Genomic DNA, 22,191 nt, shown 5'->3' on the forward strand with positions numbered 1-22,191 from the left:
AGATTATAAAAAACTTTAACTCTTCCCCTTCTCCCATATCACGCACTTCTCCTAATCCAGGGAAATTGAGAAGATAAGAAAAACTGGAGGAGAATGATGCTTGAAGGCAAAACTAGGCCTCTCCCATTTTCCTGCAACTTAAAACAGCACTTCTGCAGCTTCACTTCAGCTTTTCTGACAGTCCCTAAACTGAACTGGTGATGCTTGGCATCGTGAACAGTGGATATTGGCAGCTGTGCAATGGCTTTTATAACTGGTTGTTATAAAACCACCCCCAATAAAAAACCACCTCCAAAGTGAGTTCTTGGATATATTCAGAGAGTGTGTACCAATAAGTATTAGGTGTCTATATACATGTGTGTCTTTAGGAAAGGCAAGGAAGGAGCATTTTAGAAAAGTTTTTACAGATAGGCTAGTTGAATGAGAGCAATCCCACAGAAAATTGTGAAAGCGGCAAGGCCTCTGCTGGCCTCCCATCTCCTCTGTGCTTCCTCTCTTCATGCCCTTCTAACCCTTTCTGTGAGGACCCTGAGTCCTCCTGGAACTTCTGGGTTGACCAGATTCTTGCATGTTTTTCTTTTTACCTTCTATTACTTTTATCTTCATCTGTCTTCGTTAAGAAGTTTCTATTGGAAAGCTTCCTCCTTTCTCTCTTCCTTCACTCAAAATGTTCTTTTATGTAGCTTTTGACTGTTTAGACCCATTTAGGAAAGACCTGAGATATCACTAAAGAAATCAATGGTTAACAAAATGGTTATTGTGTTACCCTTCCCAGGGAATTTCTTTTAAGCTTGGAAATATTGAAGACTGGGCAATGCCTTCATTTAAGAAATGAAGTATCATAATATAGCATTCTAAGCTCATGATTGTGTGGAGGGATGTTAGCCACAGAGACACCCCTGGGATACTTCACATCGTACGAGGGAGCAGACACCTTCACTGCCCATGTGACACTTCAGCCACTTTGATGGCGAAGACACTGGAAATCCATACAGGACCAGCAGTAGCTTCCAGATTTTTCCTTTTTCTCTGCCATTCCATTTGGCTTCAGATAGGCAAGAACTAGGAAAAGAAACAAAAAACTTGATTAAGGCTTCTGGGTTACTTCTTTAAATTGTCACTTTTCACTCTTTTGGCAAAATATATGAATTGTGTCCAGAAGAGACTCAAAATCTGTGACCTATTGTCTTCCCCGCTCCCCCACTGCTTTCAGTTAAATAGATAATTAATGTCAAATCTTAGAAGGTACTTCTTGGAGAGTAATGTTTTCTAAGGACCTCAAAGTCCCCTTTCCTCAGGATTTCTGGGAGGTATGTTAGCTCTGTTTTATAGAAGAACCTAAACTGAAGCCTTGAGAAGTCAAGAGACCCTGCTTAGGGTATACATCAAGTTCCCATGTGGGGAGAAGGGACTTTTGTCCTGGGGCTAAAATTAGAGCACTCTCCCATTCTCAGCTGTATCAAAGCTTTGCTAGTCAAGGGTGAGCTGAGAGTGGGGAGGAGGTTGCGATCAGCCTCCTGGCTGTTGCCTTGAGTTGCTTGAGGTCAGCCAGAGAGGAAGGATAAGTCCAGTTATGCTTTGATTTATGCCGCTGTGTGATTCACGCACTCCGTCAGACTAGCTTCTTTCTTCCCCTGTTCCTCTAACAGGCCGTCTCATTGCTGGAGATGACTGTCAGATGCTTTCCCTGCTTAGCCACCATCACATGGCCCACCACCGGAGCCTGGGAAGCCTCACCACAGACCAGCATCTCCGAGGCATGAATAATTAGGTAGGCATAATGGAAGGCACTCACTGCACCCTCCAATTGCGTAAGCCCATTACCGAACTCTGCTACATCAGCTTCTATCTTCCGAGGGGGGAAGTCAGAGGATTTTCGTACAAGGGCACCATAACTCTAGACAGATCCAGTAAAGCGTTTCATAACTGCTACCAAGTCAGGGCGGGGACCGACATCAACAGCCTCAGCAGGCAGCCCACCGAACATCCAGGCGACATATTTTTCAAGCCAACTCCCACCAAAGACATTCTAACTGAGCTGTACAAACTCACGGCCGAGAGGGAGAGACTGCTGGCCAATCTGCTGAGCTCAGACCACATCCTGGGCATTACGATGGGGAACCAGGAGGGGAAGCTGCCGGAGCTCTCTGTGAGCCTGGCCTCCGAGGACGACTGTTTCCAGAGTGGTGGCCACTGGCTGGGGGAGCCCCCCGTGGGCTCTCTCAATAAGAGGAGCTCCCACGGGAACAAAAAGGCCCGGAGGTTTGGTGGAAGGAGAGAGAGCTTTGAGGGGCTCTCCCAAAACTCCCTGCAGAAGAGGACAAGACGAAAGGGGCATGGGGGCCAGGGATTGCCCCCTCTGATGGGGAAGGACCAGATCTGTTCCAGCAACACCCTTCCTCTTTCTCAAGCAAGGCCTCATCTTTGGCTCCTAGAGGAGAGAGGCAACTTGCTTCCAAGTGGAGCACTTCCCTCTTCCCTACAGAGGAGAGGGAGCTGCACCCCAGAGATCCCCAGGACACTTGATGCTGACTCCGCCTTGGGGAGCTTCAAGGAGGCTTCTGAGGTTGCGGGGCACGGAAGAGGCGGGCTGCCCCCCGAATGCAGCTCCACAGAGCCAGGAGATGCTGGTGCCGGGGGGCCACAGAGGGGCCCTCGCAGGCTGGCGCATCTGCAAACAGGTTCGACCGAAAGTCACAAGGAGCCCGAGAAACATGCAGAGGCAGAGGGGGGCCGGACAGAGAAGGCTGCTGAACGGACTTGCAGGAAGAAGCCTATTTCCAAAGTGGTGGCCAAAGTCCAGGATCTGTCTGCTCAGGTGCAACTAGTAGTTAAAACGCATCCTGAGGGTGAGGAAAGGGTTGCCGTTTGCCCAGCAGCCCAAGCTGAGTTCATACCCAGCGCAGACTTGCTCACCCTCCCGGAAGCTGAGGCTGGGGCTTGGGGTGTCAGCTGCTGGGGCAAGGAGCAGAGAACGGACAGGTCATGGCAGCCATCCGCTGAGGAGTGTCCCCTAGCCAGCATTGAGGGGGCTGTGAACAAGGTCCTCCTGAAGGTGATAGAGAGCGAGAAATTAGATGAAGCCACCGAGGGGAAACGGCTGGGATTTCCCTTCGGGACGACAGCCACCCATACCCTCCCAGAAACCGGCAGCAAGAGGGGAGCTGGGCTGCTTCTGAGTGGCCACAAAACCTTGTTTCTGGATCTGCCCCGCGGTGCGGACCCTGGAGGTGATGAGAAGAGGCCAGCACCCCCAGCACTGGCAGCTCTCGGTACGGTATTTAATAATTCATCCTTTCCGTCCAGCACGCACAAATGGATGTCACCTGTTCCCTTGCCTGTCTCTCCAAGGCTCCCCAGCCCTCAGCAGCATCACAGGATCCTCCGGCCTCCTTCACTGCCTGCTGAGAGGGAAGCCGCTCTTGATGACTCTCTTGGTAGAAAGAGCTGTGCTTTCTCTGGGTCACCCTCTGCTGACATCTTGGAGCCCCCACTCTCTGCAAAGGTCACGGAGACCAAAGGAGCCAACGCGACCTCCCTCAGAGCGGGCCAACCTCGGTTGGTACCTGGGGAACCTTTGGAAAAGAGCTTGGGGCCTGGGAGGACCGCAGCTCAGCCCCAGCACCGGTCACCTCCAGGTTAGTCCCGGTTTCAAATGCTTTACATGTGTTCCTGGGCGACCCCACAGTGTCAGTCTGCCCGTGCTATTCAGACACTCGCTAATTAATGATGAATCGAAATTCCTCGGCCTGTTAGTTAATTCACCTTGTAACAGGACAGCCGGGAGTCCTATACAAGAGTGTGGAGATGGTGAGGATGGTGTTGACTTCTGGGGTCAGGGCTGTAGTTGCTTCCAGAAGCAATACTTTGTAAACGTCTTTTTAAATGTTTTGTTTTGGAATGCTCTAAAGCTGCCTCCATGGTTGCTTAATACAGGACTCTCAAAGGAAACAGGACTGGGCAGAGAGAAGTAGTAACTTGTCGCTGCCTTTGATGCTAATTGGCCCCTTGACCTAAATTCTGCTGTCCATGCTGCTGGGGTGCCTCGGATTTGTAAGCAGAAGAGCAGAAGCATGCTGTGTCTTTGCTCATCTGTCTGTTGTTAGAGGTTTGGGGTTTTTTTTCTTTAGTAATCACTTTTATAAGCACCCTTATTTTATGACAAAAACTTTTTTTTTTTAATACTAGAAGAGGGATGAATTCCTTCTCACTTGAAGAAACTTGATTCAGATTTTCTTTTTTCTAACAGTATTTTATTTCCCAAACAAACACGAAGTAATGTTTATTCTGAAGTTATGTTTTATGTATGGGTTTCTACTGTTACTGGTATAACATCATGTCTTATGCAAAAGGTACTAAAGAGCCAGTTTGGCTCGTGTGTTTCATGTGATTTAAAATTTTATATGAAAATAATTTTGGTGGTTCTATAAGTAGGATCAATAAGACTAAAAAAGACAGTGTATAAAAGTGCCACTCCTGTATTCACTACATTTTCCAGGCCAGCGCGGCCAGATGTTTAGGGTCGTGTATGCCATTGTGTAGATAATAGGTTCTTTTTCAGTGGTCCTTTCACAGCATATGGTCAATGCTTTGTCTAGGCTCGTAATATGATATATAGTCTCTTAAAGTTTAGAGAAAACATCATGTGCAATTTTTAAGATAAAAATATCTGTCTAGGAAAGAGGAATTTCAAAAGCTTCTGTTTATTTTGAACTCTTGCCATTTTATAAATTTCTCTATATCATTGATCCCAGGGTGTGTTTCTTTTAAAATGCGGTAAATGCTCTTCATTTTGTGTTTGTAATGTATTGCTCTTAGTTTGATGAGACTTGCTACTTCCTAATATAACCAAACTGCTTCATCAGGAGAGTCAGAGAATTGTAGATTTTATATCATGTATCATAGAATCCTAGTGATGAAAATCCTTTCTCTGTGAATGCTGGAGCCTTCAAAATACTTTGAAAGGAAGCTCTCTGCAACGATTAGATAGAGACTTCTGGAGAGACGGGCATGCAAGAGCCGCCTCAATTCCGAAAGGTCTTTCTAGAAATCACATTAAATCCTACGACTTGGTGTGCCGCTCCTCCAGAAACTGCATTAAATAATACATTGAGCTTCAGTAAATCTTTTCTCCCCCCCCACCACCCCGATTTAGAATTATCTTTTTATTTTATTGTCCTTTTTCTATTAAAAAAAAAAACCCAAAACAATATTATAAAAGCTCCATCGTATCTGGCTCAAGGTAGGCACACAGAGGACATTCAGTTTCTCTGATGACTGACCTTAAGCTCACTGAGGGGCACGTTCAACAGATGGTCACCCTTTCCCCGTGACCTCTCCGTACCGTTGCACAGAACCATTCCCTTTGCTTTGGCCCTAGTCTTCCACTGGGATCTTCGTAGCACTTTAGGAGCCAGTCATTAGAATCACATGGACTCCTTGGTAGGGAGGCTGCCTGTGCTTCTAATGTTACAAAAGAAGGCATTGGAAGGGGGGAAATAGGAGCAGGAGAAGCCTTTTTTTCTGTCATGGATAAGTTCTCTTCTGCTGGGACCTTCCTCCGGGAACGTCCAAACGTTATCTCTTATCATCATCCCTCTTTGAAAAGCATGAAGGGAGGGAGTTCTCCAGATAGTATCTTTGATCTGTATCTTGTGTTCCGGTCTCCTGCTTTTCCTTTAATCCCCCTTCTCTGTGGCCACGAGTCATCATCATATTATGGATCCTTCAGGGACTTCCTGCAGCTGGTGGGTCCACACAGGAAGAATTTTGCTACTTCCAGCTGCCTTTGTCTTTCAATTCATTTCTCCTCCCTCCACCTCCCACATCCACTGGCCTCAGACAGTCCCAGACGAAGGGTGGATCACTCATTTACCATCACCCAACAGTAGCCCTTTATCTGAGTCCAATTCCCACCTTTCTCCCACGTTAGCTATTAACCAGGTTGAGTTTATGGTCTATGGACATTTATTTCCTGTGGAAATAGCGTCTAGGTATTTTACTGAAGTGATGTGATTAAGATTATTGAAAGCACTCATTAACTGCTCAAGTAAGAGATTAAGTCTGGCAAAAGTAATCAGATCCATTTCCAGTTGGAAGACTCTTTAGTGTTATGGGCAAGTAGTAATTCCCAGGAAAGAGTAAAATCCTCTTCTCATTCTCACAATGAAAGCCAACATTGCCATCCACACAGGAAACAGCATGAAGGCTATTGGTGTACCTCCTGTTGGCTTTGTAATTTTCCTAACTCTTTTTTCCAAGGTTTATGCACAGGAATTTCTTGTCTGGTGGTGATGTGATCAAACAGAGAATATGCTAACAATGAATGGTGGCCAGATTTGTCTTCTCATGGCCCTCCTCTCCCCACTTCCCCATCCCCACCCTGACCACCACCTTGGTTTTATGGAAACAGCTGTAGAATGTTCCCAAGCCTTTGTGGAATGTGGTATTTTCTCAAGCCTGAAGGACTCTAGTTGTGCTAACCTGAATAGCAGTGTCCTTGGGTCTGGGATTCCCTTCTGTTTTTTCTGGCCTACTTTTACCTTTGATCTGAAATAGACCCTTTTAATGCCAGAAAAATCCCATGTAACTGGGCTCACCATACTCAGGAAGATCCCCAGTGCTTCAGTGTGTTTCTCAACAATCTCATGATCTTTCCCCTTTGAAGTCACTGAGGTGGTGATGGAGACATATGCCCCAGGCATAGTTCCTCTTGATATCGTGAATCATGTTATCAGTGCTTGTGCCCATCAAAAGATGTAGTTAATGTCAACTGATGAAGGGTTGAAAGGCATATTTGTAACAGATTTTATTATATCTAATGCTGTTGTCAAAGCTTTGATTTGTCTTTGGGCATGTATTATGGGGAGTAGATAGAAATTCTCCCTATATTAATATTGAGGTTTGATACAATCCCCCCAAAATTTTAAAGAAGCTCCACAACTTTAATGGCTATACCCAGCCATTTAAGATTACTACAGAAAGTATATAGTGCGTAGACCGTTATCTGTAATTCATGTTAAGAAAGAAAGATTAAAAATTGCATATACCATAGTATGTCCATATAAAACATATATAGGACTTAAATTGACAGGAAATACATTGCTACACACTTTTGAGAAAGTAAGGGGATTGTCATTGAAACTATATGTAACTTTGACCTAGCAACCCTATTTTAGGAATTTACGTCACATAAATAGATGCACTAGTAAGAATATATGCATAAGGTTGTTTACTGCAGCATTGTGTATAGTGGTCAAAGCAGCTGGAAAAAAAAAATGGAGTGTCAATCAGTAGAGAAATGGCTACATAAATTAGAGTATATTTAGTCTCCGTAATATTATGAGGCTATTTAAAGTATGGAACTAGATCTCTATCTAGCAAGTTGCAAAATAATGTAGAATAAGCTCTGTTTTTGTAAAGACAAGTTTCACCCCTCTCTATATATGAGTATATATGTTTGATATGGGTTTGAAAGTTTGAATATCATGGAGACAGGTGTAAAGAAAGACAGGCCAGGCTGTTCACATTCTTTATCTAGGGCTAGACAGGGTGAAGGTGGGGAATAAGGTGAAGGGGAAGGATCCAAAAAAAAAAACAACAAAAAAAGCCCCCAAACAAACAAAAAAACAAAATCACTGGGGAAGAGCATTAACTTCTTTCCTTTACATATTTTTACATTGTTTCACTGGTTGTGGTAAATGTGTCACTTTTATGATTTTTAAAGAGTTACTGAACTACATTTTAAAGAAAAAAATAAATACCCCACCTAGAGGGGTTGTGTGTGTGTATGTGTGTTGGGGGGTGTAGGATTATAGCTGAACCACAATTTTCTGTGTCTTCCCCATGTCCTTTAATGAAGCAAGAAGCTCAGTATTGAGACTAGAGCATTATTACAAAGGGATATGTAGGTTGCTAGAGAGCTATAAAAGCAGCACCCAAGAAGGACAAGTCAGGGAAGCAGGATTATATAAGGAGGGAGCAGTATCCAGAGACCAAGAGAAGAAGACAGTTAAGAAAGGCTTCTGACCCTCCTACACAGTTGGTAGGAATGTAAATTGGGGCAGCCACTATGGAAAACAATATGGAGCGTCCTCAAAATACTAAAACTAGAGTTGCCATGTGATCCAGCAATCCCACTCCTGGGCATATATCCGGACAAAACTATAATTTGAAAAGATACATGCACCCCTATGTTCATAGCAGCACGATTTACAATAGTCAAGACATGGCTAGCAACCTAAATGCCCATCAACAGATAAATGGATAAAGAAGATGTGGTACATATATACAATGGAATATTACTCAGCCATAAAAAAGAATGAAATAATGCCATTTTCAGCAACATAGATGGACCTAGAGATTATCATATTAAGTGAAGTAAATCAGAAAGAGAAAGACAAATACCATATGATATCACTTATGTTTGGAATCTAAAATATGACAAATGAACTTGTCTACAAAGCAGAAACAGAGATGTAGACAACAGACTTGTGGTTGCCAAGTGGGAGGTGGAGTGGGAGAGGGATGGACTGAGAGTTTGGAATTAGCCGATGCAAACTATTATACAGAGAATGGATAAACAACAAGGTCCTACTGTATAGCACAGGGGACTATGTTCAATATCTTGTAATAAACCATAATGGAAAAGAACATATATATATATATGTATATGAAAAAGAATGTATACATATGTATAACTGAATCACTTGGCTGTACAGAAGAAATTAACACAATGTTGTTAAAATAAATAAAAGAAATTAAAAGAAAAGAAAGGCTCCTGGGTTAGACAGTGTCCCGATAGGGAACAAACACCCAGGCCTGAAGGAGCAAGGGAAGCAGGGGTCAGTGAACCCAAACAGGGGAGCTTCAAGGAGAGGACCACAGGGCAGGAACGGTGGCTTGTGGTAGAGGCCCTTATCAGAGAGGAAGCTGTGGGAATAAATACCCTGGCTTCACTCTCCTTTGGTCTTCTGCCTCGAAACTTTCTCGAACTGAACCAGCCAAAAGGCAGAGTAAAAGGGAGTGGGTAGATGTTTCCAAGCTCAGCCTTCCAGGGCCCAGGGAGGGATGGAGAAGGGTCAGAGTAGATTTGGAGGTATAAGTTGATGCAGATAGGCTGAGCCACGAAGAACAAGAAATGGAGAAAGAGTGGAATTTTAAAAGAACGACAGGGTAAAAAAGAATGTGTATGTGCGGTGTGTTTGGATACTGAACAGTGGTTATCTTGATAATAAATGATTATTGCAGTGTTTCAGTTCTTTGTCGTATGACCGTTCTACCTCTAAATTTAATTTGGTCGACTGTCCTTTTATTGCTAAAAGTACTAACTTGAGGAAGTAAAAGAAATAATTGGGAGATCTTGTGATACAGTTTCAACCTGTGGATTCAGAAAAAATTATCTAGTTTTTAAAAACAAAGCTCTTATATTTAACAGTGATTGATAGCACATCGTACTCCATTGCTTTTTGTGAAAAGCACAAAAAGAATTTTAAAATATCTTCCACAATTATCTCAAATTAAGAATAACTAATTAGCATATGAAATATGAAATAGATTTTCTACTAATGAACAATTTGGATTTTGAGGTCAGTTTCCATGTAGAATAAATGGTGTTTCTCTCATTCACATTTTGTTTTTTGAAAGGGAATATGTTTCAAAGGCCAGGACCATGACCACGATCTGATGTTTTAAAACTCCAAGCCAGTTCTAGATATGTGAAGTTTTCCCCAAATTAATGTCCAATTGTGCTTTGAGCGTAGCACCTTCTTGGAAATGGTTTTTACTTGTTTCTTTTCTATTCTTGGAGTCAGAGCACAAGATTTAAAGCGCCCGTGGCAGTCTATGGCCCTAGGCCATATCCATCAATCTAAAGTAATTCCAAAGACCTAGAAACGGCAGAATTAACACTGCGATTAAAAGTTATATATACTGATCACACCATTGTAAAGTAATTATACCCCAATAAAGATGTTAAAAAAAAAAAAAAAAGTTATATATACTGAAAAATCTTAAAAGAGAAAAACATTTTATAAATAGGTATTAAACTTTGAAGAAAAATTTATCGCATACTTTATTTACAGAACTCAACCATTCTGGCTCATAGCGTCATTGGTTGGGGTATTAAAAAAAAAGACTCAAACTTTTAGTTGTAATTGGATTAGAAGCATTTCATCAAACTGAGAGAGCAAAGTACTGAATATTGAGATTGTGTGTTTTATTTCATTCCTCCTGGGCTTTCCTGGAAGAGGGTGCATTTTGAAAACAGTAAACTCCACCCTGGGGCCACTCTTTCCCTCTTGCTGGCTTTTACAGTATCAGGTAAATGATTGTTCCTGCTTATCTTACTTCATCCTCTTTCTGATCACTTACAAGAAAGTAGCTTCCGTTAGATAGTTCTTCAATGGGCATAAAGCCATATGTAAAACATTTTCGTAGCCTCTGGGCTGTGATCTTAGGCCATACCACCCCCGTAGAGTTCCTCTGTGTGCCCTGGCATCTCAGCCTCCTGCCATAGCAAGTTCTGGAGTTCCTTCCCTCTCACAGAAGGACCTAGCAGGTTTTCCCAGTCATGGATTGTTCTACTACATTGAACCAGATGCTTGCTATCTGTCCCAGAGCCTTACAGGACAGAACTTGAACTAGAATTGGGATTCAGATATGTATGAGATGTAGAGGGACTTGTGGGGACCTTGGGATCATCCAGGTTTCACGTATTTTTCCTAAAATATTCTGATACGGGTTTTTTGTTTGTTTGAAACCTAGGTTAAAGTTTTAAGGTTGCGTTTTGCATTTGGAGGGAGAACCCCAGAATAATCCTGTGGCTGATGAAAGCTGTTGGTTTCCAGTTTAGCCCAGAGAAATTGCGGAGAGAATAAACACCACGTGAGGCTAGAGCCTCAGCACTGTCTCCCCAGGATTCAGACAGGTCTGGGCATATCCGGTTCATTAGATGGTTAGACCTGTCATGAGTCTTTTGCTCGAGTGCCCAGAGGACAGTCACCAGGCAGAGCCCCTCCAGAGGAAAGCAGGATTTGAGGCACAGGAGAGGTTACCAGACCTTTGGGGTCAGGGTGGGAGGGAGGACACTGAAAATAGCATAAGTTGTGTCCTCCTGATTTTCTGCTGACTCCTGTCTGGATGGTAGGAAGAGAGGAGAGCAGTAGGAAAGCAGTGTGAAAACTTAAAGAGTAATTTGACTAAAATGTCCTTAAGATAGTGAAGGCGGGGTCTGCATAGTAGAGTGTAACGAACTTGTGGGTGAAGGGGTCCTGCTTCAGGTGCTGCCGGGGCAGGGTGCGACAGGGCACATGGTGGAGGGAACCGGATTTGACCTCATCCCAGAGAGGAGAGGGGAGGTGGGGAAGGTAGGCAGTAGTGCCTAAGCAACGCACCTGGTACCTTAGCTGCAGCAACGCGGTGACAATTCTAGCAGCGTCCAGAGACACCTTCAGCAGCAGAGAAGTGAGGACAGCAGTGTTGATGAGGGGTGAGGAAGATTAGATCCATGCATTCACGTGCTTCCTGGAATGATCTGGAGAAATTTGTGTGTAGGGGGAGGGAAGCCCCCAAATTGGTAGAGCCAGAGAAATTCTGATTTTGCACCATGTTATTACTCCCCTGACTGCATTTGCTAGGAGTGTCAAATTCACAAGGTTGTTTTGAGGATCAAATGAAATAATGGCAACGAAAAATGCTTCCTAACACATTAGAAAATGTTAGCTTTATTATAATTACAGATCATTATTGGCTCATTGGGTCAGAAAGCATTCTTTTTTTAATATTTATTTATTTATTTTTGGCTGCATCGGGTCTTAGTTGCAGCGTGCGGGCTTAGTTGCCCCGCGGCACGTGGGATCTTAGTTCCCCGACCAGGGATCGAACCTGCGTCCCATGCATTGGCAGGCGGATTCTTAACCACTGGACCACCAGGGAAGTCCCCAGAAAGGATTTTAATAATCTACTCCTTTTGGTGTTTTCCAGTGATGAAATGATGCTACAAATAATAGGCCACAACTGGTTATTGTGAATTTCTTGATTTGCTCTCAAAGCTTCTACATTTGCTTCTGTTAAGTCACTTGCTATTTTTGAAGTGACATTGGTCTCTTATTGGTTTTTTTTTTCCCTTCCGGGTTCACTGAGATATAACTGGCATACAGCACTGTATAAGTTTAAGGTGTGCAGCACAATGATTTACATAAATCATGAAATTATCACAAGGAGTTTGGTGAACATCTATGCAATGTTAAAGAAATAGAAAAAAAGAATTTTTTTCCTGTGACGAGAGCTCAGGATGTAGTCTCTTAACAATTTTCATATATAACATACAGCAGTGTTCATTATATTTATCGTGTTGTACATAATATCCCCAGTACTTATTTATCTTATAAGTGGAAGTTTTGACTTTTTGCCTGCCTTTCGCCAATGCCCCTTACTCAGAGTCTGTTTATTTTTGAAGTATAATTGACCTACAACACTATGTTGTTTCCTGTTACACAACATAGCAATTCAATATATCTATACACTCCAAACTGATCAGCATGAGTTAGATCTGTCACCATGCAAAGATGTTACATAGTTATTAACTGTATTCCCCACACTGTACACTTCATACCCCTGGACTCATTATTTTGTATCTCTAATCTCCCTCAGCTATTTATTTCCTCGCACATCCCCCTCCCCTTGGTAACCACTTGTTTGTTCTCTGTATCTATAACTCTGCTTTCTATTTTGTTTTGTTTGTTGGATTCCTTTCTCTTTTTTGTGTGTCTATTACAGATTCTTGGTGTGTGGTTATCATGAGGTTTATATATAGCTCTCTGTTGATCTATGTTATCTATCTATCTACCTATATGATGCATTTTTACTTCCCTCACAGCACGTTTACTGTTTCCGACAATATATTTTACATCTAATTGTTTTGGGTATCCCTTAACTACTTATTGTGGATGTACACGATTTTATTACTTTTGTCTTTTGACCTTCCTACTAGCTTTGTAGGTGGTTGATTTGCTACGTTTACTGTATATTTGCCTTTACCAGTGAGATTTTTTCCTTTGATTTTTTTCATGTTTCTAGTTGTGGCCTTTTCTTTTTCACTTAGAGTAATTCCTTTAACACTTTTTGTAAAGCTGGTTTGGTGATGCTGAACTCTTTTAGCTTTTGCTTATCTGTAGAGCTTTTGTTTTCTTCATCAGATCTGAATGAAAGCCTTGCCAGGTAGATTATTCTTGGTTGTAGGTTTTCCATTTTCATCGCTTTAAATATATTGTGCCACTCCCTTCTAGCCTGCAGTTTCTGCTGAAAAGTCAGCTGATAGTCTTATGGGAGTTCCCCTGTTTCTTTTCCCTTGCTGCTTTTAATATGCTCTCTTTGTCTTTGATTTTTGCCATTTTAATTAGAATATGTCTTGGTGTGGTCCTTTTTGGGTTGATCCTGCTTGGGACTCCCTGTGCTTCCTGTGCTTGGATGTCTGCTTTCTTTCCCAGGTTAGGGAAATTTTCAGTTACTATGTCTTCAGATATGTTCTCTACCCCTTTCTCTCTGTCTTCGCCCTCTGGGAACCCTATAATGTGGCGTTAGTACACTTGATGTTATCCCAGAGGTCTCTTAAGCTGTCCTCATTTCTTTTTATTCTTTTTTCTGTTTAGCTTCAGTGATTTCCACTACTCTGTCTTCTAGCTCACTGATCCATTCCTTTATATCATCTAAGTTACCGTTGATTCCTTCTAGTGTATTTTTCATTTCATTGATTGTATTCTTTGTCTCTGTTCAGTTCTTCTTTGTATTTCCTAATTCTTTGTTGAAAACTTCTAACTTTGGGCTCTGTTCATTCAGTCTTCTCCCGAGAGTGCTTTGAACATCTTTACAATCATTGTCTTCAACTCTTTATCAGGTAGATTGCCTATCTCCACGTCACTTAGTTCTTCTGAGGTTTTATCTTGCTCCTTTATTTGCAACATATTCCTCTGTTGCCTCATTTTGCCTGATTTGCTATTTTTATTTCTGTGTATTTGGTAGGTTGATTATGTTTCCTGACCTTGGAGAAGTGATCTTTTGTAGATGTCCTATGGGGCCCAGCAGCACACTCCCCTCTGGTCTCCAGAGCTATAAGATCCAGGGGTGCCCCCAATGTGGGCTACGTGGGTCCTTCTGATGTGGTGGACTGACTACTGTGGGTCATCTGGTAGGCCTCTCTGGCCCCCTGGTTTGGTTGGTTGCCAGGCCCTGCCCTGTATGGAGGCTGCTGGTGGTGGCAGGGCTGGGTCATGAGGCAGCTAACTGCTGAGCCCTGTGGCAGGGTGGGTGTCCCAGGGCTAGTGCTGGCCCATTGGTGGGCAGAATCAGGTTCTGGGGTAGGTGGTTGTGGGGCTGGTGTTCCTGGATCTACTGTCCGCCTGCTGATGTATGGGGCCAGGGTGTGTGTGTGTGTGGAGCTGGGGGAGGTTCTAGGGTTAGTGCCTGCTCACTGATGGGTGGAATCGGGTTCTCTGGTCTCTACACCAGGGACCCTGAGGGTCCCAAGGCTTGCACTGGCCTGCTGGTGGGTGGGACCAGAGTCCAGAGGATCCCAGGGCTGGTGCCAGTGCGTGTGTGGGGTCAGGTCCTGGGTCCTCTGGTGGACAGGGCTGGATCCAGGGGTTTCTGTGGGCTCAGAGAGTCTTAAGATAACAGGCCTGCTGGTAGGTAGGGCTCTGTCTCTCCCTGGCTAGTTGCTTGGCCTGAGATGTCCCAGTGTTGGTGCCAGCAGGCTGGTGCGCAGGGTCAGGTCTCAGAGCTAACAAGCTAGAGGAGGGAGGACTCCACAATGGCACTTGTCAGCACCAGTGTCCACATGGTAGAACAAGCTCCCCCAGATGGCTGCCACCAGTGCCTGTGTCCTCAGGGTAAGCTCCAGGTGCCTTCTGCCTCTCCAGGAGACTCAAAGATCAGCAGGTGCGTCTGACCCAGGCTCCTTTCAAATGACTGCTTCTTCCCTGGGTCTCAGAGCAGTTGGATTTTGTGTGTGCCCTTTAAGAGTGAAGTCTCTATTTCTTACAGCCCTCTGTCTCTCCCCAAAGCAAGCCCCACTGGCCTTCAAACCAAATATTCTAGGGGTTCATCTTCCTGGTGCAGGGCTCTCAGGACGGGGAGCCCAATGTGGGGCTCAGACTCCTCATTCCTTGGAGAGAACCTCTGCAGTTGTAATTATCCTCCCATTTGTGTGTCACCCACCTGGGGGTACAGGTCTTGACTATATCAGACCTTCACGCCTCCTGCCCATCTCATTGTGGTTCCTTCTTTTTATCTTTAGTTGTAGGCTTCTGGCCTTTCTCATCAACAGTTGCTCTGTAAATAAATAGTTATAAGTTTGGTGTGCCCATGGGAGGAGGTGAGCTCAGGGTCTTCCAACTCTGCCATCTTGGCCACTCCTCCAGTCGCTTATTGTTTTATATAGGTTAACTTTGGATTTTCCACCTAATTTGTAAAAAAGTTGAAGGTGGTGATCATATATGATACGTCTGATGCACTCTTCAGAATATAGCTTAAAACTAGTCTACTCAATAGCTTTTGAATCAGGGGAGTTTTTTTTTTAATTAAAGTAATTAAAAAGAAATTGGAATTGCATTTCCAATACTAATGTCATTCCAATATGAAACTGTAAATTAAAGAATGATATAGCGGGCTTCCCTGGTGGTACAGTGGTGAAGAGTCCACCTGCCAGTGCAGGGGACACGGGTTCAAGCCCTGGTCCGGGAAGATCCCACATGCCACGGAGCAACTAAGCCCATGCGCGACAACTACTGAGCCTGCACTCTAGAGCCCATGGGCCACAACTGCTGAAGCTGTGTGCCACACCTACTGAAGGCCACTTGCCTAGAGCCCATGCTCCGCAACAAGAGAAGCCACTGCAATGAGAAACCCATGCACCGCAGCAAAGAGTAGCCCCCGCTCACCTCAACTAGAGAAGGCCCGCGTGTAGCAACAAAGACCCAACACAGCCAAAAAATAAATAAATAAAACAAAAATCTTAAAAAAAAAAGACATCAGAATTGGTGAATTAAAAAAAAAAATTGATATAGCAAAATAAAAGAAAAATAAAGGTCCCCTTTCATTCTACAGATTATTTCTGAACCACCTGAAGTCGTAGCTTCTCTCTACAAAGCTTTGTCAATTTCTCTCCTGATTTCTATATCATATTTTTGTCTAGACGATGGGTCTTGAACCTCGATTATTTGCATCTTATTATGTTAGTACATATTTTCCATAATATTCTTTCATTGTTCTGCCTGTCAATCTTGAGTTCCCATCAAGATTTTTCCTGTCTTATATGCTGGTTGGAAGATTTTCAGTTCCTTAAATAGCATGCCACCAGGTAGTCAATATGTATTGGTTTAGGTAGATTTTCATGGTTGTTGACTTTAATTAAAAATAGCCTTCAATGTACAAGTGACAAGGCAGTGACTGTTAGTGACAAATTGCCCTAAGACGAGTTAGACAGAATGGTGGGAAATTCCTTAAGCTGGTATGCCGTATCATACGGTAGAGCGGAGTGGGTTTGTCCCTGCCATTCTCTTGCTGTCTCATCTGCATTTGGAACCTGTTTCTGCTGATGATAGAACATGTCAGAATTAAAATAGACATTTCCTTATTTTTATTTTTAATAAAGGCCTCTCAGATTCAGGAATGGTGTCACATTCATCATTATTTCCCTGGAATCAGGTTTAGTAAATGACATACGGCATGTATTCAGTGAATGTTTTTATTGAATGAGTGAATAAATGGATGGATGAAAGATGAGAAAACTTGGTCTGCAAACTGGTAACGGGCAATTTTTTCCCAAGTTAAACAATGAAACTGGTTTCATGCCCTATGTTGTGATTACTATCATGTTTGGTGTAGATAATTTTTATTTATTTATTTAAGGTTACTTTATTTTTTTAAAAAAGTAACCTTAAAACCATTAATCTCTGCATAGGTTTAGGAATCTGAATGTACCCAGAGGATGGAAGTGATATTAAATGAAACCTGGGTCCTCAAAGCCAAGTGTTTTTGTGAACAAGTAGACCGTTCTTTTCATTGAAATAACTTTACAACATTATCAATTTTACCAGAACAGACCTTTTTTTTTTTTAAATCTTAAATGAGGCTTAACTTTTGTCAAAGCCAGTCACTGAGGGGTGGTCAAGTGATCAAACTTGAAATGGAAGCCAGAGGCAGCTTACTGTTTCGTGTGTTTTTCTGGTCACAAATTAACCATGTTTCATGGTGCGTGATCAAAGACCAGCACGTTTGCACCAAGATACACTTTATGACCCAACACACTGGTGAACTAGAAGGCTGGGCAGGTAACATTGAACTCTTCTAGGCTGTGATTCAGGGGGTCTGAAAAGGCTCACCTGCTGGGTGCCTGATGCCCACCGTTGAAGTTTGCCTTCAAGCTTCAAATAGTGAAAGCATTGTTGTTGGAATAGTTGTGCATAATACACATATAAATTGAGGCCAGGCGATTGATTTCCAAAATCTGTGCACAAAACTCAAGTCATGTTAATTTACCCATAAAGCTCCTGTTATTACCTAGCAGAGCAGGACCCTTAAAGAATGAGTTATGGAACAGGGTTCCTAGAGTGGATGCAGAAGTCAAGGCCAGGAAAGGAATGGGCAGGCCTAGGTAATGGCATGAGAATTTGAGGCCCTGAACCAGTGGGCAGTGTGATAACACCAGGGACCTTCATTACATCAGCAGATTCCTTTGCCTTTACCATGTAACTTAACTGAGTCATGGACATGATGATATACCATCATATTCATAGGTTCTGCCCTCATTCAAGGAGAGGGGATTATTCTGGGCACGTTCCTCCAGGAGATGGAAGTCAAGGAGACTATTGTAGAGTTCTGCCTACCACAGTATCCTTCCATTATCTAGGAGTTTCCATTCACTTTCTGTCTTGTCTTCTGCTTCCACTATCAGAACCCTGTCCCTACAACTTTCCCTAATGGAACCTAATCCGTAATAGACCATTCTCATTTCCAGATCATAATAATCATAGTATATTGCTTAAGAGTGTGTCCGCTAATGTTCAACATTTTAGTGTTAAATCCCAGTTTTGTTACCTACTAGAAGATTGGCGATGGCCTCAGTTACCTCATTTATAGAGGGAGTGATAACAGTATCCACATAGTAGATATGGGTTGTTAAGAATTAAGTGAAATAAAACATTTAAAGGGCTTGGCAGAGTGTCTAGCATATAATTCTCCAAAAATGTTTAGATATCATTTTTAGTATATCCTGTCTCAATGGTTTTATTCATATATTATTTCTATGAACGGGATACCCTGACAAGATCCCGTGCATCCTTCAAAATTCATCCTAATCTTGGTTATGCAAAATGTCAAGGTTTGCATAATGCTGGGAAACTGAATGAATAGTATAGGGAACTCTATTTTTTAACTTTTCTATAAGTCGAAAATTATTGGAAACGAAAAAGTTTTTAAAAAGTCCTAAATGTTATCTCCATTATAAAGCCTTCTGATTCCTCTCATTGTAGAATGAATACTTTCATTCTACTCTCATAGAACTTTACACATGATGTGTATCACATTATATCATATTATTTGTTTACACATCTTTCTAGAATATAAACTCCACGGACGCAAAGGCTAAGCTTTATTCATCTTTGTATCTCTAATATATGACATCACATCTGGTATCACTTACAGCACGTATTACATAAATGCTGGCTCAGTAACTAATTCTTGAATGAATTTTTGTTTACTGTACACAAGAAATTCACCCATGGCAAAATTAGGTGTGACGATAGGAACTTACGGGAGAGTCAGTGTGGTGTAGAAACAGTGGGTGGTTATCAAAGTGTGGTCCCTGAGCAAGCAGCATTATTAGCCACAACTGGAAACTTGTTAAAATGCTGTTTCTTGGGCCCCATTCCCCCAGACCTACTGAATCAGAAATTCTGAGGTTGGAGGCCAAGCTGTCTGTGCTTAACCACTTTAGTGAAGACCAAGATTAAAAACATAAATTGTTGGGGCTTCCCTGGTGGCGCAGTGGTTGAGAATCTGCCTGCCAATGCAGGGGACACGGGTTCGAGCCCTGGTCTGGGAGGATCCCACATGCCGCGGAGCAACAGGGCCCGTGAGCCACAACTACTGAGCCTGCGCGTCTGGAGCTTGTGCTCCGCAACAAGAGAGGCCGCGACAGTGAGAGGCCCACGCACTGCGATGAAGAGTGGCCCCCACTCGCCGTAACTAGAGAAAGCCCTCACACAGAAACGAAGATCCAACACAGCCAAAAAAATAAAAATAAATAAATAAAATATTAAAAAAACACACATAAATTGTTATACTGATGTTTAGCTACATTAGATGAATTCAGAATCTTTTAGGTGTAAATACTTATTAGAGGGAAATGATATAGATGAGTTATCCTTGAGAAATAATTGAATTCCCACTTAGCCATTTCTATGATGATTTTGAATAATTATTTTAGAATGTATCAGATAGAGGGATCTATAAACATGGAAAAGTTTCTTAATTTTTTTATTAGCGTTCTTCCAACCAATTCTTGCACATTGATTTCATACAGGAAGGTAGAATGCTATTCTTGAATATTTCCCTGTATGACATTTGTTGCTGTGATTACAGCTTTTTTTCTGTTAATCATAATATTAACCATTCTTGCCTCAATGCAGATGTCTTCAAATAACTATTGATCCCTGCCAAGTGCCAGCTGCTGTCATGTGGTCTAAGATGCTACTTCTCCAAATTGTATTTAAGCATCCATTAGGCTTTCAGTATGTAGCTTTTGTTACCAGTTTTATGTTATCAGCAAATATTGGTGGAGTTATAGGATTTCATCTACCAAGTAATGAAGATATTACAATCACGCATCTGCAGCTTTATTCTAAAGAGCAGCGTGCTATTTTGTTGCCATCTTTCTAATTCCTTTAAGAGCAATATCTTAGAAAATCACACGATAATGTATGACTAATCTCCCAAAGAGCCTGAATCTGGAAATCGTTTGCCTCTTTGCTGCAGAAGCTGTTAAATTTTAGCCTCTGTGTGACGAGGAAAATCACTCCCTTCTGTCCTTTGGGCAGCATTTTTCTTTTAGAGACTTGGAGGCTGCCCTTTCAGAACTCACCTGCCTTTAGATACCTTTGTTCCTTCTCAGGCTAACTAGGCCATCATTCACACAACTGTTCAGTTGAGCTGGGTTGGGGAAGAAGACCCTGCCTTGAAATCAGGAAACCCAAGTTCAAATCCTGCCTCTGTCAATTACTAGCAATGTGACTGTAAGATACCAGCTCATCAAGTCTCATACTTAACGATGGATTAATAACATCACTCTTTCAGAGTTGCTGTGAGAATTAAACGAGAAAGCATACATCAGAGTGCTTTACAATTATAAGGAATTCCTTTTATGATTACAGATAGCAGCCTTGAAAAGAGAAATCACTTTTCAATGATTCTCAGCGGTCCTAATAGTCTCTATGCCAGAGAGGCCCAAAGTTAAAGGGACATTCTCTGCAGACGACATCCTGAGAAGCTGCATTTATTTCCTCATCCCCCAGGGACACTATTTACTGTCATCTCTTCCAGGTGGGGAACCAGTAAAAGGTCATAACTTTCTCAGCTTTGTATTTCAAGGCAAATAGGTTTGGCAGTAGTGAGAACGTGATCAGCTGAAAACAGAGCTAAGAATCAAACAGCTCTGTGATGGTCTTGGTGCTCATGGCAACAAGGGGTATATTCCAAAGTACTGTGGACTCAAAACTAGACAAATTTGGTTGGTTGTGCAGTTGAAAGAGAAAACAGAGTCAGGGATCACCGGCAGGTTCCTGCCCCAAGTGACTGGGAAGACAACTCTCTATTGAAACATGCTGGGTCTGTGACCAGTCATAGAGTGCTGATGAATGGACCTGTGTCAAAATGTAGACGGGAATCACTGGCACTGGCATGTCATAGACTCATCACTGTCCCCTGTCCTGTCCAGATCTTTTCAATGTCTTGCTGGCATTCTTTTTTTTTTTTTTTTTTTTTGCGGTACGTGGGCCTCTCACTGTTGTGGCCTCTCCCGTTGCGGAGCACAGTCTCCGGACGCACAGGCTCAGCGGCCATGGCTCACGGGCCCAGCCGCTCCGCGGCATGTGGGATCTTCCCGGACCGGGGCACGAACCCGTGTCCCCTGCATCGGCAGGCGGACTCTCAACCACTGTGCCACCGGGGAAGCCCCTTGCTGACATTCTTAATCAACTTTGGAGAAAAACTGAGGTGGAGAGAGGTGTTCGGTGACAGAACAAGGCGTGCTAAATTCTTCCTAAGCTAAATGGAACAATATTCAAGTCAAGAGGATACTGGAAACGTCCTGCATTTAGTTTAAAACATCCACTTACAAGTAAAGGACATAGGAGAATTCGGTTTCAGCCTTAGCTGACAACATACTGATTTTGAGCCAGTTGGGTAAGGGGGCTGTTTAAAATAGAAAGCCAGGCTACATTAGTGATAGATGTTCATATCAAGGGAGAAAATGTGCTACTGTACTCTATAGAGTCTGACAAATCTGGAGGTTTTGGTGTAATTAGAGGTCCACATTTGAAAGGGGCTGTTGACACATTGGATTACATGTAGGCGACCAGGATGGAGACCTATCTGGAAATTTTTTCATAGGAAAAAGGATCCAAAAGAATAGTGAGGGCTTCCCTGGTGGCGCAGTGGTTGAGAGTCCGCCTGCCGATGCAGGGGACACGGGTTCGTGCCCCGGTCCGGGAAGATCCCACATGCCGCGGAGTGGCTGGGCCTGTGAGCCATGGCCGCTGAGCCTTTGCATCCAGAGCCTGTGCTCCGCAACGGGAAAGGCCACAACAGTGAGAGGCCAGCGTACTGCAAAAAAAACAACAAAACAAAACAAAACAAAATAAAAGAATAGTGAGACAGTAAAATTGGAAAGGGGGTACCTGACAAAGGCCGTGTAGTGAATGCTGTGTGTGACACCCAGATCCCCCTGTCAAGATCAAAGCCCTAGTTCCCTCAGCTACCTAGCTGTCTTGCTGGCTGGTGGCTGACAGCTGAGTCCCTCCCAGGCCATGCCCTCTGCCTTAGGGAGCTCCCTCACCAGAGATTCCACCCACTTCTCAGGGGCAGCCCTATCCAATGACCAGTCTATGTGTGAGGGTACCAAAGCCCAATCCTTAACTT

General features: G+C 43.0%; 1 protein-coding gene across 1 annotated transcript in view; it reads left to right on the forward strand.

Moving 5' to 3' along the window:
• Positions 1–1,780: 1,780 nt before the first annotated feature.
• The window catches only part of FMN1 (formin 1), a 400,563-nt gene continuing 380,152 nt past the window's right edge, over positions 1,781–22,191 (forward strand). Inside the window, exon 1 of the mRNA XM_060003541.1 lies at positions 1,781–3,638. Within this exon, the coding sequence (XP_059859524.1) occupies positions 1,781–3,638 (1,858 nt within the window). The remainder of the gene's footprint in view (positions 3,639–22,191) is intronic.

This window comes from Delphinus delphis, chromosome 2 (assembly GCF_949987515.2).
Source record: "Delphinus delphis chromosome 2, mDelDel1.2, whole genome shotgun sequence".
NCBI classification, from domain to species: domain Eukaryota; kingdom Metazoa; phylum Chordata; class Mammalia; order Artiodactyla; family Delphinidae; genus Delphinus; species Delphinus delphis.